The 27,167-nt window shown below is 43.8% G+C and overlaps 1 protein-coding gene and 1 long non-coding RNA gene across 4 annotated transcripts; one reads left to right on the top strand and one right to left on the bottom strand.

The window, feature by feature from the left end:
* Positions 1 to 1,999: 1,999 nt before the first annotated feature.
* On the top strand, positions 2,000 to 5,478 carry LOC102409741 (RNA-binding protein with serine-rich domain 1-like). Of its 2 annotated transcripts, none has more exons than XM_045166781.1 (2): positions 2,000 to 2,107; positions 2,642 to 5,478. In XM_045166781.1, the coding sequence occupies exon 2, from the start codon at positions 2,668 to 2,670 to the stop codon at positions 3,469 to 3,471; it is 804 nt and encodes a 267-aa protein (XP_045022716.1). In that variant the 5' UTR covers positions 2,000 to 2,107; positions 2,642 to 2,667; the 3' UTR covers positions 3,472 to 5,478. The 2 variants fall into 2 exon arrangements, with proteins under 2 accessions (XP_045022716.1, XP_045022717.1); XM_045166782.1 differs by having other exon boundaries at positions 2,008 to 2,107; positions 2,624 to 5,478.
* A 2,280-nt stretch (positions 5,479 to 7,758) lies between these two features.
* LOC123335190 lies at positions 7,759 to 25,566 on the bottom strand. 2 transcript variants are annotated; one of them, XR_006553578.2, is made up of 3 exons: positions 24,711 to 25,566; positions 20,966 to 21,073; positions 7,759 to 8,526 (listed from the first exon to the last, which is right to left on the bottom strand). It is a non-coding gene; the product is annotated as an uncharacterized LOC123335190 (long non-coding RNA). The 2 variants fall into 2 exon arrangements; XR_006553579.2 differs by lacking the exon at positions 7,759 to 8,526 and adding an exon at positions 10,319 to 10,702.
* Between the last annotated feature and the right edge of the window lie 1,601 nt (positions 25,567 to 27,167).

The following is a 27,167-nucleotide window of genomic DNA, read 5'->3' as shown; positions in this document are numbered from 1 at the left end:
TACCTATATCAATGCCTTTTTTTTTATTTTATTTTTAAACTTTACATAATTGTATTAGTTTTGCCAAATATCAAAATGAATCCGCCACAGGTATACATGTGTTCCCCTTCCTGAACCCTCCTCCCTCCTCCCTCCCCATTCCATCCCTCTGGGTCGTCCCAGTGCACCAGCCCCAACTACCTTATATCAATGCCTTTAAAGTGAGCTCACATATAAAGAATAAACTTAGATCACAGTCTTTTAGTGACTTCACCAAGTTCTGTTTTTTAATTGGTATATTTATTTATATTTTTTAATGTTTAGTTTTATGGAGGCATAACTTTTTTTTTAATTGCACACTTTTCTTATATGCATCTTGGTCAGATTAGACATATAAAACACCCACGATATTACCTATACAACCAAGGTACTACATATACCCATCACCATCAAAATGTTCTCTATGTTCTGTGTGTGTATGTTTCTGGTACTAACTCTTAACATGAGATCTATCTTCTTAATGCATTTGAAGTGCACAGTACAGCATTGTTAAGTACACCAGAGGCCTCTGAAAGATATTCATCCATTCTAGGTAGATGCCACATTCTCTTTACTCATTCACCTCTTTTCCTCACCTTTGACCAAAACACTTTAATTTACAACTTTCATAGTATGATGTCCACAATTTCTTGAAATTCTCACCTGACTCCCAGTTGCAAACAGTCAAATCTACATTTTCAGTCTTCATCAGCAGGATCCCCCAGGAAGGATCTAGCTATATGTGGAAAGTGACCCAGCACAGGAGCTGAGGCATGCCAAAAGTGTCAGGGAATCCAGAACCACAGGGTTGCACTGAAAACCTCAGCCTAGATCACGTGGGATCTGGTCAGGTGAGGAAAGTGCCTGCAGTGGGTGGTGGGGGCTCATATGCATGAATCCATCCATCCCGCAGCTGCCTCCAACACAGGGTAAAGGCGTCAGCTTCACCTACGCCGACAGGCAAGACCCCAGGGCTCACCTCTGCCTCGCCTCACTCCCCTGGCACCCTACCCAGTGAGGTGAGTGGCACCACCCACCCACCTACCCCAGGGTAACACACAGAGGGGCCACTCACCTTCTGATGGACACTGGTGTTGGCTGCACATGTTGGCTGTTGTGAACATAGCCTGTTTGAAAGGCCAGTTTTCCCAGCTTCAGTGAAACCTTAGAGGCAGTTGTGGTGAAAGTCAGTAATACAACTCGCTGGTATGTCCTTTCAAGGAAAGAACACAGTGCCCCAAATTCTTTCCCTGTAGCTTTTATGAAACATATGTGTGTGTTTGGAACTCAGTCGTGTCTGACTCTGGCTCTTTGCGATCCCACGGACTCTAGTCAACCAGGCTCCTCTGTCCATGGGATTTCCCAGGCAAGAATACTAGAGTGGGTTGCCATTTCCTTCTCCAGGGGATCTTCCCAACCCTGGGATCGAACCCGGGTCTCCTGCATTGTAGGAGCATTCTTTATCACTGAGCCACCAGGAAAGCTCTCATGAAATATATATAGCTCTCATAAATACATATATATATATTTATATATAGTATATATATATAGTGGAACAAATATTTCCATAGAAACCAAAAGGGAAAGGAAGATACATTGTTTCCTTCTTTGAAAGCTAGACTGTTTACAACTTCAAAGTAGCTTTTAGAAGGACCACAGCTACAGGTGTTCTTTACAAGTCACTAGATGCCTTAGCAACTTCCTATATCTTCCTTTTCCTGAAAGAATGTAACCAGAAAGCAAGTTCAGGTGCATTGTGAGGCCAAAAAATATCACAGCATCAGAGTTTGGAACAAAGAGAGTTTACTGCAGGGCCATGCGAGGAGGTGGGTGGCTCATGTGTTTAAAACTCCTAATGTTTGTGGATGAAGATTTAGGAACCTCTCCAATGCCTTTGATCTGAGACAGGGTGTGTCCTCTGGATTGGGTTGTCCCCTGATTGGATTGTCCAATCTCTTCGCCTATAAAAGGAGAATCAGAGGCAGAAGTCAGTAGACTTCAGCAAGTCTGCATCTCAGGAGTGGTTCAAGGACAGCTCTTGGAACTGGGGGAACCTGCACAGACCAGATTTCCAAGCCAGCCTCTTCTGGTGAGTGTAGAAACCACAAAAGAGTGTTCGTGTATATGCTTTTTACTTTTGTGCAATCTCTTTAATTTGGCAGGTAGTGGCCCTTAAAATAAGAAATTACCCTATTAAAAGTTATTTCTTTGATGTTAGTATTAAGAAATATTCCACATTTTGTACAGTTTTGTGTATGATCCTTTCTTGGGATAATAAGCCAGATTTTTTTTTAAATAAAATCACTCTGAAGTAGAAGCAGTATTTGCTCAGGCTGTTTGCATAGTTCTCTCTGGAAAATGTTTTATCCACAAAGTGCTTGGTTGGTTTGTTTGCTTTTCTTTCTTTTTAAAATTTCAGTTCTCTGCTCCATATGTCATCAGTTTGGCCTTCCCCAATCTCTTCACCAGTTGTTATTAATGTTTTTCTTTCCCCTTACTTCTCTTCCTTCATATCTCCCTCTTTCTCTCTTCTGTGTCTGTGATGGCCTTATTGATTACTATAGTGCTTTATTGTACCAAACACTAGTGAGCATTTTTTACTCAGTCGGCCGTTTCTCTCCAGATACTGAGGAGCACGACAGAGAGAAAATGGCACCTTCTCCTACCAGATGCAAAGAGAACTCTGATGAGCAGTCCAGGGATCCCTCTACAGATAAAGCCAGCCCCAAGGAGTCACGCGAGAAGTACCGTGGCAGGGCTAGAACTCGAAAGTGGAGCAGCGCTTCCAGTGGTAGCAGCAGCTCCAGGTCTCCGCCCAGCTGTAGCACCAGCTCGGGATCCAGCAGCGGCTCCAGCTCACCTTCAGCATCCAGCCGCTCAGGACGTTCCAGCACGTCCTGCAGCTCCAGCTCCAGCTCCAGCAGCTCCCCTGGCTCTTTGAAGCCTTCTTGGCATAGAAGAGGCAAGAGACAGCGGTCTCGCTCCAAACAACCCGAAAGGGATGAAAAGGAAGGGAGAAGGCACAGCCCTTCCCCTAAACCCACCAAGCTGCACATCGCGAGACTCACCAGGAACGTGACCAAGGACCACATCCGGGAGATATTCTCCACCTTCGGGAAAGTTAGAGTGATTGACATGCCTGTAGAGAGGATGCACCCTGGTCTGTCTGATGCTTATGTGGAGTTCGAGACTCCAGACGGGGCTGAGAAGGCGCTGAAGCACATGGATGGAGGACAAATTGACGGCCAGGAGATCAGGGCCACCGCTGTGCCACCCCTCAGGCGACTCAGCCCTCGCAGGAGAATGCGTTCACCGCCCCCCAGGTGGCGCAGGTCACCCTCACAGAGAAGGAGAAGGTCGCCTTCCCCTTGGCTCAGGTCCCAGAAGCGCTGGCGACACCGCTTCCCTCGTCGCCCCCTCCACCGGAGCCGCTCCAGCTCCAGCTCCTCGTGAGGGCAGCAACTGCGGCTTGTCCCAGGGCAGCAGAGTTCCCGCTGCAGTGGTGTGGGGTCGGGCTTGTAAAGATGCCCTCCGCAGTTCTGGCTAGAAAACTCTGGTTGTAGTTCCTGAGAATCTGTTTAATGACAAAGCCAGCAGGGAGGAGCAGAGCGGGCCAGCTGGTGCAACAGCCGCAGCCTGGGAACGCGCTTTTCCCAGATGACCTGAGGCCCGTTCTGGTGGCCTGGTGCTGCCCTAACCTGTCCGCCTGCAGAGTCCAGCAGTGATGCCATTCTTGTCAGCCTGGCCCTACTCTCCTGCTAGGGTCCTTTTCTGACCTCTAGAGTCAAATACCTCCTGTGATCTGCCCAAAATGGTTCTTTTCACATGTGTACACACACACACACACACACACACACACACACACACAGCTCCCTTCTCTGAAACTGGTAAGTTGAGAGCCAGCTTTACAGGGTCCCCATAGAACCACCCCGGTGGTCCTGCAGGTTACCTTGGCAACATGTCCTTGCTTTTTCGGCTTTTATTGTATAGTCAGTACTATAAATTTTCTGTTTTGTAGCTTTGTAGTATTTTAGATAATGTTGTGTCTATACTTTGTTGTGTACAGTAAAAATAATTGTGTTGAATAAATCTAGGATTAAAGTGGAAAAAAAAACACCTTTTCTCTCATCAACATTCAAATAAACTGGGGCAATGACTTTGTTCAATGAACTTCTGAATCATAGATTTTAGTCCACCCCTTGGCATGTAATAAGTGCACTGTAAATGGGAGGATCAATTGATTTTCCTTCAAAACCAGGAAATAATGAGTGTTGAAAGGGGTGCTGTTAATAACTATGGCAGAACAACAGGAATAAAATGATATTTTTAGTTTTTCACTCAAAACATCTCTGAAGACAGCAATGATTGATTTAAAAGAAAGAGTGTACTGATTAGGTTAACATTTGAAGCAGATTATTGTGATTAGAGTGTTAAATGAATTAAGAGAGAAAGGATGTGAAATCATAGTGACAATTGATTGCAGTCTACCGCCAAAGAGGCAGTATCATTGTGTAACTGAAGTTGAGTGACTTTCTGAGAAAACTTTAGAAACTATTTTTGGAGTTTGAATGTTTTCTTTCAACAAAATATCTGAGCTCTTTAGAAGGGCAAAGTGAATAAGTGAGTCTGGCAATGTAAATCATTAAAACTCACATTACCCTTCTCCTCATAGGGTATCCAACTTAGTGAGAAAATCAACATAAAATGAAGAGACGATAATACACATACAATTCAAAATTAGAAAACTAGTGGAGAAAATGCAATATTAACTTTGATGACTGGGTCTGGAATGGTCACTCTGTTCAAACGATGTTTTGCAGGAAGACAGAAAGGTGCCCAGGATTGATTCAAGGGTGGCTGGAGCTCAGAGGCCACAGCAGCAATGCCGGGTCCCCCTGGAGGTGCTCCTAGAGGTGTTTTCTGGAGCAGCACAGGCTCTCACCACAGAGCCAGGACAGGTCCAGTCTGCATCGATCCCTGAAATCTCTCTTATCTCCCTCAGCTATGGGGAATTGGGCTGAAGTAACCAAGGCCATGAGGGAGAAAACTTGAGAACCCAAACAAATTTATAAACTCTTTATGGTGCCTTGAACTTTGAAATCACAGAAGAAAATCTTAGTAAGTACTACCAGCAGTGGGGAGAACTTATCAGACTTATCAGAGTTAAATCCAGAGCCTGTTGACAGAAGGCATAGCTACCCACCTCTACTCACTCTTTGTCCTTCTATTTATCAGTCGCTCTTTGGCCCTCTGGAATCAGCCTTCTCTCTCCACTACTGATAAAACAACTTTATCAAAACTGCACAAAGAGTTCCAGAAAATGTCATTCTTTTCCTTCCTGATATTGTCCCCCTGGGACTTCTGTAGCATGACACCTTTATTCCATGTTCTGTGTGTTCAGTGAAAATAATTATGTTTACTAAAGGGAGTGTTTATAAGTAAAATGAATTGTTTATTTAATAAGGTCAGTTTTCATTCCAATCCCAAAGAAAGGCAATGCCAAAGAATGCTCAAACTATCACACAATTGCACTCATCTCACACGCTAGTAAAGTAATGCTCAAAATTCTCCAAGCCAGGCTTCAGCAATATGTGAACCATGAACTTCCTGATGTTCAAGCTGGTTTTAGAAAAGGCAGAGGAACCAGAGATCAAATTGCCAACATCCGCTGGGTCATCAAAAAAGCAAGAGAGTTCCAGAAATACATCTATTTCTGCTTTATTGACTATGCCAAAGCCTTTGACTGTGTGGATCACAATCAACTGTGGAAAATTCTGAAAGAGATGGGAATACCAGACCACCTGATCTGCCTCTTGAGAAATTTGTATGCAGGTCAGGAAGCAACAGTTAGAACTGGACATGAAACAACAGACTGGTTCCAAATAGGAAACAGAATACGTCAAGGCTGTATATTGTCATCCTGTTTATTTAACTTCTATGCAAAGTACATCATGAGAAATGCTGGACTGGAAGAAGCACAAGCTGGAATCAAGATTGCCGGGAGAAATATGAATAACCTCAGATATGCAGATGACACCATCCTTATGGCAGAAAGTGAAGAGGAACTAAAAAGCCTCTTGCTGAAAGTGAAAGTGGAGAGTGAAAAAGTTGGCTTAAAGCTCAACATTCACAAAACGAAGATCATGGCATCTGGTCCCACCACTTCATGGGAAATAGATGGGGAAACAGTGGAAACAGTGTCAGACTTTATTTTTCTGGGCTCCAAAATCACTGCAGATGGTGACTGCAGCCATGAAATTAAAAGACGCTTACTCCTTGGAAGGAAAGTTATGACCAACCTAGATAGCATATTCAAAAGCAGAGACATTACTTTGCCAACAAAGGTTCGTCTAGTCAAGGCTATGGTTTTTCCTGTGGTCATGTATGGATGTGAGAGTTGGACTGTGAAGAAGGCTGAGCGCCGAAGAATTAATGCTTTTGAACTGTGGTGTTGGAGAAAACTCTTGAGAGTCCCTTGGACTGCAAGGAGATCCAACCAGTCCATTCTGAAGGAGATCAGGCCTGGGATTTCTTTGGAAGGAATGATGCTAAAGCGGAAACTCCAGTACTTTGGCCACCTGATTCGAACAGTTGACTCATTTGAAAAGACTCTGATTGGGGGAGGGATTGGGGGCAAGAGGAGAAGGGACGACAGAGGATGAGATGGCTGGATGGCATCACTGACTCGATGGACGTGAGTCTCAGTGAACTCCGGGAGTTGGTGATGGACAGGGAGGCCTGGTGTGCTGCAATTCATGGGGTCGCAAAGAGTCGGACACGACTAGCGACTGATCTGATCTGATCTAATGTGTTTCTTGAATAATGACCAATTATGATGGGCCCAACACTGTGAAGAAGACAAGTTTCAGTGACTCAGACCTATTTTTGACCAGAGCAACAAGATTGCTGGCAAGTCATTTTCAGCATAAATTGTTTCCAAAAAACCTGTTCCTTCTTAAGAATCAAAATTCAAATCTAATTTTTAAGGATACCCACGCAGAACTTCCCTGGTGATCCAGTGGTTAAAAATCTGCCTGCCAATGCAGGGCACCAGGGTTTGATCCCTGATTCCACATGCCCTGGAGCAACGAAGTCCATATGCTAGAAACAGTGAAACCGAGCACCTAGAGCCTGTGCTCTGCCCAAGAGGAGGCACCACAGTGAGACACCTGGGCACGACTAGAGACTAGCCCGGCTCTCCACAGCTAGAGAAAGCCGATGGGCAGCAACGGAAGACTGGGCAGTCAAAAGCAAAATAAACAAATAAATAACATTTTACAAAATGACATTCTTCAAAAACAATACCCACTTAATTTTTAGGTAACAGATAAAGAGGTAACACGTAGCATAAGAAGACATTTACAGTAAAATGTCTTCTGTCTGATTTAGAGTTTGGCACAAGAATGATAAAAAAAAAAAAAAGGAGGCAACTCATGTTAAAAATGCAAGCTTAACAAAAATAAGCTTAAAAGCAAGCTTAACAAAATAAGATTTTATAACATTAACTAAATATTAAAATAATCTCTGTAGAATAGATTGTTTCATAAGTGTAAGTAATGTAAGAAAATACTATAACTAAAAATACTAAATAATTCCCCAGGCTAGATTACTTTGTAGAATTCAATAAAGAAATTCTGGCAAGCAGAAACTGAGGTGTACAAAGATATACAAAACTCTTTACTCTTGTCACATGAAACCCCGTCTCTTATCCACAAAAAAAATTTATGCCTTTTGTTTTTGTCTACTAAGCATTTAATAGAGTACAAAGTTAATATAATAAAGCATCTTAGTTCAGAAACCGGGTTGACAGTGAAAGTGGCAAGTGGAGCAGAGGACTGTCCCCAACCCCACTCCCTATGAACCACTTCCCAGGGACCATTCGGTTTCTACAAGACAGTCTTCTATTTTTCTCTAGTTCTCAAGAACATTCTTTCTGGCTCCTGGCTCTCTCTGCATCCCTGGCAAGCCTGTCTGCCCTCAAGGTCATAGCCAATCCCTCCCTTGCTGTCTTCCCTATCTGAGACTGTCAGTGAATATCTGCATCTGTTTCTGGCCATCTGCAGACGACCTGTGGGAGGAAAAGCTCCAATCCTGGATCCATCTCTGCCTTATCTGAAGACTAAAAGTGATGAGCTCAGGCCTGGTGTGCAGAGATCTGGAACCAACATGACCCAGGAACTCGCCTGCAAAACCAGGGCAATAACCCCAGAAACATTTGTGCTGTCCAAGGTTCTGAAAGGTTCTCCTTCAGAGTTGTAGGCCTGGAGCTCCTGCAGCCTCCTGAATGCACAGACTTGCTGCAGCTTCTCCTAGGGTCCTCTCACATCAATGGCACCTGATCACATCGCCAGGATGGAAGGTTATCTTTGTGACTGGCTTCTGGAAAGTGCATCCGGTCAGCCTCAGAGGAAGTACAGATCTGTCATGACATCTCTGCTTGGCCTTGGTGAAAAGCTCTTGTCTTTTCTTCTCCAGTTTTTTGGGCATTATATTTCTTTTGAGCCTCCCCTTTGAAAACAAAATGAAATGTAAAATGTGAACAAAACTGCCAGTCATGGAGAATGTTCTCAGCACATTTGGATAACCACACTGCACTCTCCCCAGTGAGATGAATCTCAAATTGCTCTGTGCATCACATTTATTCAATGGATTGACAGAACTCAGACTTCTGGCTCTCAGTGCCAGTAGTCTGGGGTGGAGACAAGAGACTGCATTTCCAAGCATTCCCATTGGATGGGGACACTGCCAATACAGGCACCACTCATTGAGGACTGAGTCCTGGGGCATCAAGCAGATATTAGTCAAGAACGAAAGCTCCAGGTCATTGCCCAGAACCAATTCCAGACTTCCCCCTACATCATCCTCCTTTGAGGATATCTTCCCATCCTTGTCACTGTCAACAATACACATGCTGGGCCCCTGCATCCAACACCACCTGGACAAAGAGATCACATGGTTCTTTGAATAACAAGACATTAATATCTTTCTGATATCTCCTTTTTCACTTTCCTTTAAAACACACAGTCACCTAGTTCTCACCATCCTTTAGTACCGCATCTCCAGTGTGATCATGTACCTCTCAACCCTCAGATACTTTGCTTTCAAACCCAAGTCCCATCTTCCCTCAAATATTCTCCTGCTTATGCCATACCTTGGAAAAGCCATATTCCCTTCCTAAAGTTTCTTTCTTCCACTGTAAACAGCTATTTTCCTCCCTTCTTCCCCTCCTCCTAGCCCTCTCTCTCCTATCTCACTTAACAATTGATGCTTCTTATGTCAGTCATGCTTTCACATTTATTCAACACATTCTTCCAGGCAATGCCATCTGTGTCCCTGGCTTCAAATATTCTTAATGAGTGGACATGGAACAACAAACTGGTTCCACATTGGGAAAGGAATACATCAAGGTTGTATACTTTCAACTTGTTTATTTAACTTATATGAAGAGTACATCATGCGAAATTCTGGGCTGGATGAAGCACAAGCTGGAATCAAGATTGCTGGGAGAAATATCAATAACCTCAGATACACAGATGACACCACCCTTATGCAGAAGTGAAGAAGAACTAAAGAGCCTCTTGATGAAAGTGAAAGAGGAGAGTGAAAAAGTTGGCTTAAACCTAAGCATTCAAAAAACTAAGATCATGGCATCCAGTCCCATCACTTCATGGCAAATAGATGGAAACACTGAAAATAATGGAAACAGTGACAGACACTATTTTCTTGGGCTCCAAAATCACTGTGGATGGTGACTGCAGCCATGAAATTAAAAGACGCTTACTCCTTGGAAGGAAAGTTATGACCAACCTAGATAGCATATTCAAAAGCAGAGACATTACTTTGCCAACAAAGGTATGTCTAGTCAAGGCTATGGTTTTTCCTGTGGTCATGTATGGATGTGAGAGTTGGACTGTGAAGAAGGCTGAGTGCCAAAAAATTGATGCTTTTGAACTGTGGTGTTGGAGAAGACTCTTGAGAGTCCCTTGGACTGCAAGGAGATCCAACCAGTCCATTCTGAATATCAGTCCTGGGATTTCTTTGGAAGGACTGATGCTAAAGCTGAAACTCCAGTACTTTGGCCACCTCATGCGAAGAGTTGACTCATTGGAAAAGACTCTGATACTGGGATTGGGGGCAGGAGGAGAAGAGGACGACTGAGGATGAGATGGCTGGATGGCATCACCAACTCGATGGTCATGAGTTTGAGTGAACTCCGGGAGTTGGTGATGGACAGGGAGGCCTGGTGTGCTGCAATTCATGGGGTCTCAAAGAGTCGGACACGACTGAGCAACTGAACTGAACTGAACAGAAATGTATTTTTTAAATGGAAGCAAAGTGTATAAAACAACAAGAGAAACAACGTTATTCACTGGTAAAGCAGAGCTCCCTAGGTTGAGTTGTCAGTCATCAGCCATGGCCCTGGGTCTTCAAGCTCTCCTGCTTGCTCCCAGACCTGCTGGAACCATCTGGACTCCGTTTCTCTTCAGTCCTCAGCACCCACCCTGTGACTGCATCCACAACCATCTGGGGTGGGGGCTGTCGACTGTCTCTCACTACTTCACAAGTTAAGTCCTCCAGCTGGAGAAGCTTTCTCCTGGCTCCTCTTGTTCATTTCCAGATCAGTTTCCTCCTCCCTAAAGTGATGTCCTGAGTCCATTTCAGATCTTCATGCTTTCCTGTGATGCTTTAAAAGAAAGACCCCTCACGGTTATGAAATTGACATAAATGCTTTATTATTATTTTCTACAGCTGCAAAAAATAATAATTCTGATGTGGTGTGATTACTGATTTGCTACATGAAATATTTTCATGCTTTCATAATTCAACCTCATAGAGTATGAAGTTAGTATTTTACATCATTTCTTACACATGTTGAACATATACTTCAATTCTATATCTCCAATCACAGGTTGTCCTGATGTGATATATTTTATACTGGAAAGTCACTGCTAATCACTCTGTTTTGCTAGAGATAAATAGATGATATATAGATAGATAAGGCAAAATAGAATGTATGTGTGTGTGTTTGTGTAATTTTTATTTGATTATAACAGAACTCAGCTGTTTCTTCTGAAATGACTCTTAACATTGTTTGTGGCACACACCTGAGAAATACCCTAAATTTATACAAACTTGTATAATTAAGAATCATACAAATATAGAAATGCACGTGTAAGAAAAGCAGCAGTTTACTTTTTAAAATTATGAATCTGAATTTGAGACTACTATATTTAATTTAAAAAATAAGGAGACTATATGTGAACTTAGGAAAGAGCTGAAATTTGTACAGCAAATTTCCTTGATTTTTAAATATATACACAATGGAGTATTACTTCGCCATTAAAAAGAATACATTTGAATCAGTTCTAATGAGGTGGATGAAACTGGAGCCTATTATACAGAGTGAAGTAAGCCAGAAAGAAAAACATCAATACCGTATACTAACGCATATATATGGAATTTAGAAAGATGGTAACAATAACCCTGTATACGAGACAGCAAAAGAGACACTGATGTATAAAACAGTCTTTTGGACCCTGTGGGAGAGGAAGAGGGTGGGATGATTTGGGAGAATGGCATTGAAACATGTATAATATCATATATGAAATGAGTCGCCAGTCCAGATTCGATGCACAATACAGGATGCTTGGGGCTGGTGCACTGGGACGACCCAGAGGGATGGTACGGGGAGGGAGGAGGGAGGAGGGTTCAGGATGGGGAACACGTGTATACCTCTGGCGGATTCATGTTGATATATGGCAAAACCAATACAGTATTGTAAAGTTTAAAAATAAAATAAAATTTTTAAAAATAAATAAATAATTTCCAAACTATGTATCACACGATATTTTTCCATAGAGTTGTTTTTAACAGTTTGGTAATTTCACCTTATAAAAATAGGTTTGGAAGAATTGTACATAAAAAGAAATACACACAGGAAAGAATCAGAATGAAAATAAAATTGCTAAATTTTGAATTTCAAAAAATCAGACCATATATAAGAGTAAACAACACATATGAGTGACATGAAAAGATGTTTAGTAATATGAGAAAGGTCATTAAAGAGGAATAAAGAAACATAGAAAACTATGTTAAAGAATGCAAAAGCATAATAGAAAAAAATATATATACAATTAAGAAAACAAAATGAAGGCATAGAAGACAGAGAGGGAATATTATAACTGGCAGAGAAGAGGAAAAGCAGGAAGGAATCCAAGAGGAATTTAAGGTCACAGAGGAATAAATAAATTAACAGAAGAAATGAGAATTCACATTCAAAGAAGGTGGAAGATTAGAAAGGATATAAACACTTATTAAAAAGTTGATAAATTACAAGTAGCTCATACAGTTCAATACCAGAAAAACAAACAACCCAATCAAAAAGTGGACAGAAAAAAAAAAAGTGGGCAGAAGAACTAAACATACATATCTCCAAAGAAGACATATAGATGGCTAATAAATACATGAAAAATGCTCAACATCACTCATTATTAGAGAAATGCAATGAGGTATCATCTCACATCAGTCAAAATGGCCATTATCAAAAAGCCTACAAGCAATAAACGCTGGAGAAGGTGTGGAGAAATGAGAACCCTCTTACAGTGTTGGTGGGAATGCAAACTGATCCAGCCACTATGGAGAACAGGATGGAGGTTCCTTAAAAAACTAGGAATAAAACCACCACGCAACCCAGCAATCCCACTACTGGGCATATACCCTGAGGAAACCAGAATTGAAAAGAGACACATGCACCCCAATGCTCATCGCAGCACTATTTACAATTCCTAGGACATGAAGCAACCTAGATGTCCAGTGACAGATAAATGGATAAAGAAGCCGTGGTACATATATACAATAGACTATTACTCAGCTATAAAAAGAAATGCATTTGAGTCAGTTCTATTGAGGTGAACGAACCTAGAGCCTATCATATAGAGGGAAGTGAGAGAAAGACAAATATCAAATATTAACACATATATATAAATATAGAAAGATAGTACTAATGATCCTACATGCAGGGCAACAAAGGAGACACAGACATGAAGAACAGACGTTTGGACACAGTAGGGGAAGGAGAGGGTAGGATGATTTGAGAGAATAGCATTGAAACATATAGATTACCATATGTAAAACATATAGATTACCATATGTAAAACAGATAGTCAGTGGGAGTTCAGTGTGTGATGCGGGGAAGCCAGTGCTCTATGACAACGTGAAGGGGTGGGCAGGGGAGGGAGGTGGGGAGGGGTTTCAAGACGGAGGAGATATATGTATACCTAATGTCAATTCATGTTGTTGTATGGCAAAAACAATCACAATATTGTAAAGTAATTATTCTCTATTTTTTTAATTTAAGATTGATAAATTAAAACTAAATATCAATATAATAAGTGAGTTTGAAGACTATAAAGTGGAAAAAATATATATTAATCAGAGCAATGAGAACTACAGACGAAGAGAAATGAAAGGGAGAAAACAGCAGAATAAAAGGAATAGCAGAAAACAGAGATGAGAGAAATGGAATACAAAACAAATGACAAGGAAAAAAAGCATAAGAAAAATTTCAATTGGCAGGTGAATGGATAAGAGAGTCGTAGTACATATACACAATGGAATATTAGTCAACTATAAAAAAGAACGCATTTGAGTCAGTTCTAATGAGGTGGATAAAACTGGAGCCTATTATACAGAGTGAAGTAAGCCAGAAAGAAAAACACCAATACAGTATATTAACACATATATATGGAATTTAGAAAGATGGTAACAATGACCCTGTATGCAAGATAGCAAAAGAGACACAGATGTAAAGAACAGACTTTTGGGCTCTGTGGGAGAAGGCGAGGGTGGGATGATTTGAGAGAACAGCATTGAAACATGTATACTACCATATGTGAAACAGATGGCCAGTCCAAGTTCGACGCGTGAAGCAGGGCACTCAAAGCCGGTGCACTGGGACAACCCAGAGGGATGGGATGGGGAGGGAGGTGGGAGGGGGGTTCAGGATGGGGACTCGTGTACACTGTTGGCTGATTCATGTCAATGTATGGCAAAAACCGCCACAATATTGTTAATTAGCCTCCAATGTAAAATAAATAACGTTTTAAATAGTTTTTAAAAAATAAAAAGAAAGAAAATTTTCAAAGCCAGAAGGATCGAGGAAAGTCAGTTCTTACAAAGAATGGCCAGTTCTCTCCCTTCATGCAAGAGCTGCAGACAGGGAGGGGACTTATTGAGTCTGAGCTTTCAGTGTTCAAAGGATTCCTCTGATGAACTGCGATGCAGGTGTGTGCCTGGGTCTAGGATTCCAGTAGGCAAGGCGTACTTTATCCCCATGGACTATAAAACTTTTTGTGCACAGTGAACTTTCTGATTTGTCCAGAGGAATGGCAAATTACTCTCTGAGTTGCAGGGGGTTCTCTTGATAAATGTGGAGGTGTTTTTATTTAGTCACCACCCGAGGTCACAAATATCTCTTCCTAACTTTCATAAGTGTTTATACAAAGCTCAACAGTACTAGAGGAGAAAGGAAATTCAGTGTTATTTTCAGTTGCTAGAAAAGAGAAATTTTTATTTCACTAGTCAAAGTATAGCAACACAGAGAGCAATTTCTTTCTTCTGAGGCATCTTTTGATCTATAATTTATGTTGGAGCTTCCAAGTCTCCATTGAATTAAGTAAAAAGAAATATAAATGCTAGGACCTGAGGTAATAAACCAAAACTGAACTGTAATTGATTACCACGCAATAAGTGTGATATTCTGCAGAATGCACACAACTTGATAATATAACCAAATTTATTTATGATTTTAAATTCTTTTTGTAATTTGGTAGACCTATCCAAATATTACATCCTGAAATAAACCAATCAGCCTGAAAAACAAAATGAAGCTAAAATTCATGTAGTGCCCTGGCCAATGAGATAAGCACTGACTTCAGATTTCTTTGCACAAAAATAATCAACAGAACCATTGAGTTCCTACTCATCACAACACTGATTTCTTAAGTATAACACCAAAAGCACAGGCATGATGAAATAAAAAAATAGATAAATTAGACATCGTGAAAATTAAAATCTTTTATGCATCAAAGGACACTGTCAAGAGAGTGAGAAGGCAACACACAGAAAGGCAAATGATTTTTTCTTTGGGGAGATTAAATACTTCAATAAATAAACTATGTGCCTACTTTGAAATTAGATATTTTTGTCTTCTTGTTGTTGAGTTATGAGTCTTGGTATACGTTAGATATTAATCCCTTTTAAATGACATTGAAGTGAAGTGAATTGAAGTGAAGTTGCTCAGTTGTGTCCGACTCTTTGCGACCCCAAGGACTGTAGCCTACCAGGCTCCTCTCTCCATGGGATTCTCCAGGCAAGAGTACTGGAGTGGGGTGCCATTTCCTTCTCCAGGGGATCTTCCCGACCCAGGGATCAAACCCGGGTCTCCTGCATTCCAGGCAGACTCTTTAATCTCTGAGCCACCAGGGAAGCCTGGTGGCTTAAATGACATTAGGGATGCATAAAAGTTTTTAATTTTCCTGATGTCTAATTTATCATTGTCAAATACAAGATCATGAAGATTTTCCCTCTATGTTTTTTCCCCAAGATTTTTGTAGTTTTAGCTCTTACATTTAAGTCTTGATCTTCTATGAGTTAATTGTTGTGTATATGTGAGGTAAGAGCCCAACCACGTTTTTTTCACGTGGATGTCATTTGCCCACCATAATTTGTGGACAAGAATGAATAGTCTCACTGGATAATCTTGATATCCATGTTGAAAATTAAATGATTTTATACCTGAGGTTTTATTTCTGGTCCCCCTATTCTGTCCACTTGTCTGTGTGTCTATCTTTATGTCAGTAGCACACTGATCTGATTACTGTAGCCTAGAAGTTAAGTTTTTAAATCTGTCTTTTGGACAGTCTTTTTAAGAACAAACAGTCTTTTGGACTCTGTGGGAGAAGGCGAGGGTGGGATGATTCGAGAGAATAGCATTGAAACATGTATATTATCATATGTGGAACAGATCGCCAGTCCAGGTTCAATGCATGAGACAGGGTGCTCAAGGGCTGGTGCACTGGGAAGACCCAGAGGGATGGGATGGGAGAGAGATGGGAAGGAGGTTCAGGATGGGGAACACATGTACACCTGTGGCGGATTCATGTCAATGTATGGCAAAACCACTACAATACTGTAAAGTAATTAGCCTGCAATTAAAATAAATAAATTTATATTAGAAAAATTAAAAAATAAAATAAAATCTGGAAATGTGAGTCCTCTAATTATGCTTCTTGTTCCAGGCTGTTTTGGTTCTTTGGGCTCCCTTCAAACTCTATATTTTATGTTGGGTATTTTCTAACAACAACAAATAAAAAACCACTGCGATTTTGATAGGAATGGCATTGAATATGTATATTACTTTACTGTCCTCTTAGCAATATTATGTGTTTCAAAGCATGAACTCAGGATATCTTTTCATTTGCTTAAGTCTTTTAAAATTCATTCAGGGCTTCCTGGGTGGCTCAGTGGTCAAGGTCTGGGATGTTCATAACCTGCACACTCCAAAATAGGTTAAGAGTCCACCTGCCAATGCAGGAGACACAGATTTGATCCCTGATGCACAAAGATCCCACACGCTGTAGAGCGACTAAGCTTGTGTGCCAAAACTATTGGGCAAGACAAGGAGCCACAGTTACTAAAGCTCACATGCCCTAGAGTCTGCGTTCTGCAACAAGAGAAGCCACCACAAAAAGAAGCCCACGCACTGCAGTTAGAGAGTGACCCCCACTCTCCACAACCAGAGAAAAGCCCAAGCAGCAACGAAGACCTAACACAGCCAAAAATAAACAAATTTAAAATATGTTGTTGTTCAGTCGTGTCCTACTCTTTGCGACTCCATGGACTACAGCACACCAGGCTTCCCTGTCCTTCACTATTTTGTGGAGTTTGCTCAGACTCATCAATAGTCGATGATGCCACCCAACCATCTCATCTTCTGTCTTCCCCTTCTCCTCCTGCCCTCAATCTTTCCAGCATCAGGGTCTTTTCCAATGAGTCAGCTCTTCGCATCAGGTGGCCAAAGTATTGGAGCTTCTGCATCAGCATCGGTCCTTCCAATGAATATTCAGGACTGATTTCCTTTAGGATGGACTGGTTTGATCTCCTTGCAGTCCAAGGGACTCTCAAGAGTCTTCTCCAACACCACAGTTTGAAAGCATCAATTCTTTGGCACTCAGACTTTTTTATGCTCCAACTCTCACATCTGTACATGACTACTGGAAAAACCATAGCTTTGACTACATGGACCTTTGTCAGCAAAGCGATGTCTCTGCTTTTTAAAACACTGTTTAGGTTTGTCATAGCTTTTCTTCTAAGAAGCAAACGTCTTTTAATTTCATGACTGCAACCACAATCTGCAGTGATACTGGAGCCCGAGAAAACAAAGTCTGTCGCTGTTTCCACTGTTTCCCCATCTATTTACCATGCAGTGATGGGACTGGATGTGATGATCTTCATTTTTTGAATGTTGAGTTTTAAGCCAGCATTTTCACTCTCCTCTTTCACCCTCATCAAGAGGCTCTTTAGCTCCTCTTTGCTTTCTGCCATAAGAGTGGTGTCATCTGCATATCTGAAGTTATTGATATTTCTGGCAACCTTGAGTCCAGCACAGAACCTGCACACTCCAAGACAGGTCTGGCCTCATTTGGCTCCTGGGAGGGAATCTCTAAGTCCTTGGAATGTCCTGTCTGATAAGAGTATCTTTGCTTAACTGGGGTCTTGGGTTGTTGTTCAGTCCCTCAGTCTTTGGGTTACTTTTTTGCACAAATCATACAATTTTGAGTGACTCAGTAGATGGCCCTTCGTAGGTGGTTGTTGTTGAGTTGCTCAGTCATGTCCAACTCTGCAACCCCATGCAGAGGCCTGCATACATGACTGCAGCACGCCAGGCTTCCCTGTCCTTCACCATCCCCTGGAGCTTGCTCAAACTCATGTCCATTGAGTCTGTGATGCCATCCTACCATCTCATCCTCTATTGTCTGCTTCTCCTCCTGCCTTCAATCTTTCCCAGCGTTGGGTCTTTTCTAGGACCCATTGTATATTTCTGAATCCGTTGTAAGGTAGCATCTCTCCTGTAATGGGTACTATTATGAATGTGCTGGAGCACAGTGTTCAGGAGGCCTCAAGAATCAAAGCACTTCCTTGTGCATTACATTTCCAACAAGGTGGCGTGTGTTCAAGAGTGAATCCCCACTCCTTGGCTCTCTCTTTGCCCTTTTCTGAATATACTGGCTGGTATCTTGACAAGCTAATCTACGGGAGTAGTGACCCTATCATGGCTTAATAATTCCCTTTGCTGCTTTGTTTGCAGATCGGTCAGCTAGCTGGTTGCCTTTTATTATATATTAAGTGTTAGTCACTCAGTCCTGTCCGACTGCAACCCCATGGACTGTAGCCCACAGGCTCCGCTGTCCATAGGATTTTCCAGGCAAGAATACTGGAGTGGGGTGCCATTCCCTTCTCCAGGAGATCTTCCTGACCAAAGGATCAAATCCAGGCCTCCTGCATTGCAGGCAGATTCTTTTTTTTTTTTTTTTTTTTTTATTTTATTTTTAAACTTTACAATGTTGTATTGGTTTTGCAAAATATCCAAATGAATCCGCCCCAGGTATACATGTGTTCCCCATCCTGAACCCTCCTCCCTCCTCCCTCCCCATACCATCCCTCTGGGTCATCCCAGTGCACCAGTCCCAAGCATCCAGTATCGTGCATCGAACCTGGACTGGCAACTCGTTTCATATATGATATTATATGTATTTCAATGTGCAGGCAGATTCTTTACCTCTGAGTCACCAGGTCAGTGGCCTGGGAAGTGCATTAAAGCCACTTGCGAGGGCTTATAGACTGCTTCTAACAGCAACAGGATCTTGGAAGCATGGTTGCTATTTTTATTGTTTGAAGTGAGGAGTCCCCTTTCTCTCCATATTGCCCCTTAAGTGTGCGCTACGCATAGTGAGAGTCTATGTATATACTCGCCCGCTTGCCCTCACTGAGTAGGAGGGCTCTTGTCAGAGCAGTTGTCTCTGCCTTCTGAGCTGGGCTCCTGGGGACAGGGCTTTGCTTCTACGATGTCTGTAAGGGTTATCACCACGCACCCAGCACATTGCCTACCTCAGCCCACAAAGCTGCTTCCATTGGTCAACACGTCCTCATCTGGCTTAGCCAAAGGTTGACGCATTAAGTCCAGTCTGCTAGAGCACACCAGCTCCATGACGTGTGGGCAGGCATGCACTGGGGATCATGCACCATCAATCGGCAGCAATGTGGCTGGATTTAGGGCTGAGGAGCATTGAAGTCTCACCCTCAGATGGTCCAGGAGAATGGCTTGGTATTTTCCCATTCTCCCAGAAGTCAGCTAATAGCCACCTATTTGTTCCAGCAAATAAGGATGCGGGGAGGGACACACACAGTGGTGGGCTGCCTTGGGGGAAACGCCTCAGCTTCCAGAAGCATGTCACAAGTAGCCGCTACAACTAGAAGCCAAAGGGGCCATCCCTTAATGGTCTGCTCTAGTTGTTTTCAGGAGGAGGCAGCATGTCAGGGGGTGTTTCCCAAAGTTCGCATTAACACTCCTAGGAACATACGGTCTGAAAGGCTTCTTTAAGTCTGGCAGCACTAAAGCAGGAGCTGAGACTAACTCTGTCTTTATGGTTTCAAAGGCTGCTTGCCATCTGCTAGTCCAAGTAAGGGGCTCAAAATCATAGCCCTTTAAAGCCTCATAGAGGGGCTTTACTATGAGCTCATAGTTTGAGATCCAGATCCAACAGAACCCTGCCATTCCCAGAGACCCTCTCAGTTATCTACAAGTCTTGGGTATTCTCAAGCCTCCAACTGCCCATTTTCTGTCAGGTAAAAGACCCCACTGTCCTTTGGAAATGGAAAAACCTAGATATTTGACATGTTGCTTACATACTTGGGCCTTTTTCTGGGAAACCTTATATCCACAACTGGCCAAATAGTTCACGGTTCTGATGGTATTTAGTAGACACTTATCACGGAGAAGGCAATGGCAACCCACTTCAGTGGGTTTTCTGGCCTGGAAAATCCCATGGACAGAGGAGCCTGGTAGGCTGCAGTCCATGGGGTTGCTAAGAGTTGGACACAACTGAGCAACTTCACTTTCACTTTTCTCTTTCATGCATTGGAGAAGGAAATGGCAACCCACTCCAGTATTCTTGCCTGAAGAATCCCGGGGACAGGGGAGCCTGGTGGGCTGCCGTCTATGGGGTCAAACAGAGTTGGACACGACTGAAGAGACTTAGCAGCAGCAGCAGACACTTATCATAAATAGGGCTTACTATGAGCAAGTTATCCCCATATTGGAATATGAGTCCTTTAGCCTATATTAAGTTTCTAAGGTCCATTGCCAGCATTTCCCCAAACAAGGTAGGAGAATTCTTAAATCCTTGAGGCAGGACGGTCCAACAATACTGTTAGATTACATGTGTTTCTGGATCCTGCCATTCAAAAGCAAAAAGCTGCTGTGATTCTTCTGTAATAGGAATGCAGAAAAAAGCATTTTGCAAGTCCAAAACAGAACCAGCTATATTCTCCCAAAATAGCTGTAAGCAGAGTATATAAATTAGGTACCACTGGGTGCAAATCTTGGACTATTTCATTAATAGTTCTCAACTCTTGGACAAAGTGTTACTCTGTTGAGTTCAGCTTTTTGACCAGGATGATAGGGGTGTTATATGGGGACCTGCAAGGTTTAATCAGTCCTATTTTCAAAAACTCCTTGAGAATTGTCTGTATTCCCTTTCGGCCCTCTTGTCTCAAAAGGTATTGCTTTAAAGTAGGTGTCCCAGCATTTTTTTCCTAATGGAATTTGTATTGGCCATGCATTCTTGGCCTTCCCAGGGGTGCCATTAACCCACACTTCTGGCCTTACCTTTTCATAGATCTCAGTGGGAAAAGGCTGTCTCCTCTTCAGGAGCATCCATGAGTGCCATCTATAGGCTTACAGCATAGTCTGGAGGGATTCTGATGTCAAACTGCCCTAGAGAAAAAGTTACTTGAGAATTTAATTTACAAAGAAGATCTCTACCCAAAAGAGGGACTGGACATTCCCGGATAGGTAAAAAGCGAAAAACACTGTGTTTCAGGGTATAGTCCCCTAATTGGCATTCTAGAGGTTATAAGAAGGAACTACTTTGTACTTCCCCAGAGGTTGCAAGAAGGACCAATTTTGCACACACTGGAATATATATATATATATAAAAAAAAAACCTGTGTTTCAGGGTGAAGTCCCCTAATTGGCACTCTAGAGGTTGTAAGAAGGACTGATTTTGTCCTTCGCCAGACACTCCCATGCCTGGGATGGATGGAGATGGTTTCTGTGCCACCTTGGTTCACCACGGAGTATGCTACACCTGTATCTATTAGAAAGTCAGTTAACTCGTTCCCCACCGTCACAGTTACCCAGGGCTCCTGTGGGGACATTTGAATCAAATATCTCAAGTCTAAGGGAACTTCCAGGTCCCTCCATTCATCATCAGAGTGCCTTCCTCTTTCTACCATGTGAGAAGCTCCCACCTTTCTCTTATTGTTGTCTTTTTTTATTCTTTAACTGAGGGCCGTTTCTCTCCCAATGGCCTTCCTCCTTACAGGAGGGGCATCGTTCCTTCCCCAGCGGTGGCTCACTTCTCTTCCGGTTACTTGCCGGAATCCACTGCTACTGCCGATAACGTAGCGCTCCACCTTGCATCCTCTTGGCTTCTGTAGTTGCTCCCTGTTATGGAACACCTTAAAAGCAACATCTACCAACTGAGAAGGTTTCATTCCCAATGCACCATCTAACTTTTGTCATTTTCTTCTTTTATCTGGGGTGCTTTGCCCAGTGAAACTCATATTCACCATTCTTATATTTTCAGGGGCCTTAGGGTCAGCATCAGAGTACCACCTATAAGCTTGATAAATTCTTCCTAGAAATTTTTATGGGTCTTCACTAGGTTTTTGGTGTAGCCCCTGAATTTTGTTTAAGCTCTGTTGCCTAGCTACTGCCTTTCGAAGGCCTGCTAAGATACACTTCCTGTAATGCTTTAGGAGTGGCATACTTCCATTGTTGGGATCCCAGGCAGGTTCAGCAATAGGAACTGCCAGGTTTGCTTCTGGAGTTCATCTGGATCAACTAGATAAGGCTGGCGTGCTTCGTCTCTAGCCTTGTCAATGACTGTCTTTCTTTCATCCCCTGTGAGCACCAAATTCATAAGAGTATGAATGTCTATCCAAGAGGGATGGTGAAGGGCAAAGGTGGAAGTGAAAAGTTCCGTTGTGCGGAGGGGGTCCTCTTGATAAAGTAGGGTCATTGTTTTCCCAATTAAACAAATCTGAAGTTGAAACTGGCTTGTGTATTCATAGACACCCCACTGGTGACCATCTGCATTAAGGCCTCCTAAGTGATATCATAGCACAAGCTGGAATCAAGATTGCCAGGAGAAATATGAATAACCTCAGATATGCAGATGACACCACCCTTATGGCAGAAAGCGAAGAGGAACTAAAAAGCCTCTTGATGAAAGTAAAAGGAGAGTGAAAAAGTTGTCTTAAAGCTCAACATTCAGAAAACGAAGATCATGGCATCTGGTCCCATCACTTCATGGGAAATAGATGGGGAAACAGTGGAAACAGTGTCAGACTTTATTTTTGGGGGCTCCCAAATCACTGCAGATGGTGACTGCAGCCATGAAATTAAAAGATGCTTGCTCCTTGGAAGCAAAGTTATGACCAACCTAGATAGCATATTCAAAAGCAGAGACATTACTTTGCCAACAAAGGTCCGTCTAGTCAAGGCTATGGTTTTTCCAGTGATCATGTATGGATGTGAGAGTTGGACTGTGAAGAAAGCTGAGTGCTGAAGAATTGATGCTTTTGAACTGTGGTGTTGGAGAAGACTCTTGAGAGTCCCTTGGACTGCAAGGAGATCTAACCAGTCCATTCTAAAGGAGATCAGTCCTGGGTGTTCTTTGGAAGGACTGATGCTAAAGCTGAAACTCCAGTACTTTGGCCACCTCATGGGAAGAGTTGACTCAATGGAGAAGATTCTGATGCTGGGAGGGATTGGGGGCAGGAGGAAAAGGGGATGACCGAGGATGAGATGGCTGGATGGCATCACCAACTCGATTGACGTGAGTTTGAGTGAACTCCGGGAGTTGGTGATGGACAGGGAGGCCTGGCATGCTGCGATTCATGGGGTCACAGAGTCGGACACAACTGAGCGACTGAACTGACTGACTGAAGTGATATCATAAAATAATTGATGCTTTTGAACTGCAGTGTTGGAAAAGACTCTTGAGAGTCCCTTGGACAGCAAGGAGATCAAACCAGTCAATCCTCAAGGAAATCAGTCCTGAATATTCATTGGAAGGACTGATGCTGAAGCTGAAACTCCAATACTTTGGCCAGCAGATGTGAAGAACTGACTCCTTGGAAAAGACCCTGATGCTGGGAAAGGTTGAAAGCAGGAGGAGAAGGGGATGACACAGGATGAGATGGTTGGATGGCATCACTAACTCAATGGACATGAGTTTGAGCAAGCTCTGGGAGTTCATGATGGACAGGGAGGCCTGGCGTGCTGCAGTCCATGGGGTTGCAAAGAGTTGGACATGACTGAGCAACTGAACTGAACTGAAGTGATATCAGCACAAAGGAGGTTGCCCTGCTCCAGAAGTGGCTCCCAGTCCAAATTGGGTTCCCTATCACATCTAGGATGGTGATACCAAACCAGGCTCCTGTGACCTGAGTGTTAACATAGAAACCTCTAATTCATCTCCAAAAGGAGGGGAAACAGGAGGCGATGGATATACCCATGGCATGGGGGCAGCTGGAACAACTGCCCGTGCAGTGTGCTTGGCCAGTGGAGGAGCTGGGTTGGTCGGAGGGGTGGTTAAGTTCTGAAACAGCAAATCCTCACTCTCATGTTCTCCCTCTCCCTCTTATAGAATAGGTTTCTCCTTGACTTCCCTTTAAGACCGCTGCCCCATAAGGTGGCAGCCATCAGACTTCTTTTCTTCCTGATGTAACAGCCTAAATGCCTCTACATACGGAATCTCATCACTTTTACCTGCCCTTTCACACAAAAAAAAATTGTGAGATTGTATCATAATTAAGTGAGCCATTTAAGGGCCATTGCTCCCCTAATTCTAGTGTATATGGGGACCACACACCACTACAATCGAATATCATCTCTTTCTTAGTCATAGGCCCACAACTGTATCTTGCCATTTAGGATATGACCCAAAAGGCTGTCCTTAGGGACAGATGGAGTGTTTCCTCTCTTGATAAGTTCAAGAATCACAAAACAAAGACACGAACAGATTTCAATACCAACGGAACAAACAGATTCCATTGTGAATGAACACAAAAACAAAAGCAAACGAACCAGTTCACAAATCAGGTAAAATCCAATGACAATTCTGCCCTCCAGAAGGGTACCCTGAAGCAACAAACAAACGAATTGAGAGGGGAATATGTTCCCAGCTGTACACATGGGAGCGACTTTCCCTAGTATGCGGAGTCCGACAGCTCCTAAATGTCAACTCGCTCCAACTGCCAAGCGCTGGGGCAGCCAGTGCCGCTACAGGAATTGTGAAGGGAAGATCCTCAGGAGAAATGGTCCTGGAAGCTGCAGGCCTTACCTGAAAATTCCTCAACTTGGGCCGGCTCACCACGAGCAGCAAGGCTCCTGGCTGGCTTTGCCAAAATTTGCTACTGAGCCCAAGCTCATTCTGCTCACTCCATGGCAGGCCAATAAATTGCAAGACGAGTTGTTGGAGCAAGGAATGATAACTTTAATCGGAAGGCCAGCAGACAGCGGAGATGGCAGACTAGCCTAGGAACCATCTTATCTCCCTCGGGAATCAGGGTGCTCTTATACACAAGACAGAGAGTGGGAAGGCGCTTTCTGAGGCCGGGCCCAATGGCAGAGCAGGGCTGTTAACTGGTTGGGGCTGACAGTTGCTGACCTGGGAGGAGGGGCCCACAGGGGGCTGACAAATGGCTGGGTAGGACTGTGCTGCAGAGCCGGTGTCTGTCTCAGTGGAGCCTGCAGGCCGGTGCCAGGGAAGGAAAGGCCCCTTATGCCTTGTGTCCTATCGCTGACCACTGCTACAGTTGGACTTTCCTTGTGGAATAGACAGACTTTGTTTAAACTTTGTGTGATCCAGTTTACCAGTCATTTCCTTTATGGCTTCTGGGTCTCGTTTTATGCTTTAGGAAAAACTTCCTCTCCGACATTGTAGAATGAAAATGATTCATCCATGTTTCTAGGAGTACTTTCATGATTTCAGGTTTACAGTGCATGCCCTCCCACCCAAAACTGCGCTCCTGCAGGTCTAGGAAGATGGGCAGGACGCCCCTGCCTGGCATTATCTCCGGGACTTTTTCTACCTCCCCTCCGGAGCCCAGAGCCGCGCGGTCGCGTAGGGAGACTGTCCCCTTCCCAGCAGACGTCTCTGGAAGTGAACAGTGGTTCTGGGTCCTTTCCCAAAAGAATTTTTCCTAGTCCCCCTTCTGCTGCTGGGGTCACGCCGCGCAGGCTTTGAGCTCCCAGGCTGACGCCCTTGCTGCCGCTTGTCTGGAGAGACACGCTCAGAGGTAAGCCTGGACCAGGACCCGGCATCCAGGGGGCGGGCGGTGTTTCCTCTCCGTCCTGCGATCCGGATTCCCCCCGCTGACGTTCGCGCCGGTTGTCTGGCGCCACCTGGCGGCCTCTATCATATAGTTTTCAGCTCCAGCGAAACCAGTACGGATCTGGGGGCGGTGCCTTAGGCGAGGGTCTCTTGAGGCTGGAGGCTCTAGAGGGATCATCCAGGCTGTGCCCGCGCAGGGGAATGAACGGCTCAGTCATTTTCAAAGACTGGAGGTGCAAGTACTTGGAGGCCATCTCCGCACTTCCGTGCCCCGTTCGGGACCCTCCAGGTGGGTCGAGCGTCACACGCCAGGGCCCACTCTGCCTGTTGGTCTGACCTGGGCCCACAGGGGTTCAGGACTGGGATACTGTACCGCGCAGCTAATGGTGTCGTGGACTGTGGTCCCTTTCCAGGAGATGGAGGGGCAGGTGATGTTTTGAAGGAGCCGCGGTCTGATCTGCTGCAAGAGGTGAGACTGGTAGCTGGCTGGGGTGAGTGGGGAGGACAGTAAAAGGAAAGCACCCAGTATCCTGGATGGACCTGACGCCACTTAGCTTGTGAGAGCAGAGGAGACCCGGCTTATTCAGGTTAGATGGCTGTTGTTATTGGGAACTTCCGCCGGGTGCCCCAAGAGTGTCCTCCTGAATATTGCCGGCCTCCGGGACCTCAGTGAAGCCAATGCCCCATCTACCTGGCCCCAACTTAACCCTCCCACCCAAAGCTGCCTGTGCAAGCGGGGGCCTCTAGCTCAGTCCTACTGACGCCCTCCATACTCACTTCCACGCTGCCCACCCACTCAGACCAGGACTCTGCCCTTGGGGAAAAGAGAACTTGTCCTGGTGGAGAGGCTGGCTGTCAGGGAACTCGCCCATGGGCTGGGCCAGGAAGACAGAGCTGCTGCCCAGAGTTGGCTTTCAGGTTAGGGGAGGAACTGGGAGCAAGGGTCACCAGGGAGGTTTTCTGCTTCCCTCACTGCCAGGCCCTGGCTAAAGGACCTTTTGGCCCCTAGGGTGGGGGTACGGGCTGGGGGTCTTTGTTTTTCTCCTTCTAGCTGGCCTCCCTGTTTCTTAAAAGTAGTAGCCAAGAATGGGTCCAAGGAACCTGTCAATCTTTCTCTTGACCTTCACCTTTCCTTGACCTAGACATTTTCAGACCAATGGCCTATATCAGACTGTCTTTTCATATCTTTAACACTGTTTGAACCAAACTTAGATTTTTACCTTGACCTTGACCTCACCTTGACCATGACCCCTTTCAGGCCCATATTCTGTCCCTATCATTACTGTATTACTGAATGATTATTTTAATTTAACCTTGACCTGTATATTGACTCTGATACAGACCAAATCCTGTCCTTCACCTTTTTCAGTGTTCTTTGTTACCCCGGACTGAAAACTTAAACTTGAATTTGACCCTGAATATGAACTTCACCTGGCATTGTTCTTGACCTTTATCTGTTCCAGT

The sequence above is a fragment of the Bubalus bubalis genome, chromosome 9 (genome assembly GCF_019923935.1).
Source record: "Bubalus bubalis isolate 160015118507 breed Murrah chromosome 9, NDDB_SH_1, whole genome shotgun sequence".
In the NCBI taxonomy this organism is placed as follows: Eukaryota; Metazoa; Chordata; class Mammalia; order Artiodactyla; family Bovidae; genus Bubalus; species Bubalus bubalis.
The sequence above is the reverse complement of the archived record's forward strand: the minus strand, read 5'-3'. Positions and strand labels throughout refer to the sequence as shown.

What these genes read in the sequence shown, in the direction of transcription:
- LOC102409741 (XM_045166781.1), top strand. Translation starts at nt 2,668, where the DNA reads ATGGCACCTTCTCCTACCAGATGCAAAGAGAACTCTGATGAGCAGTCC.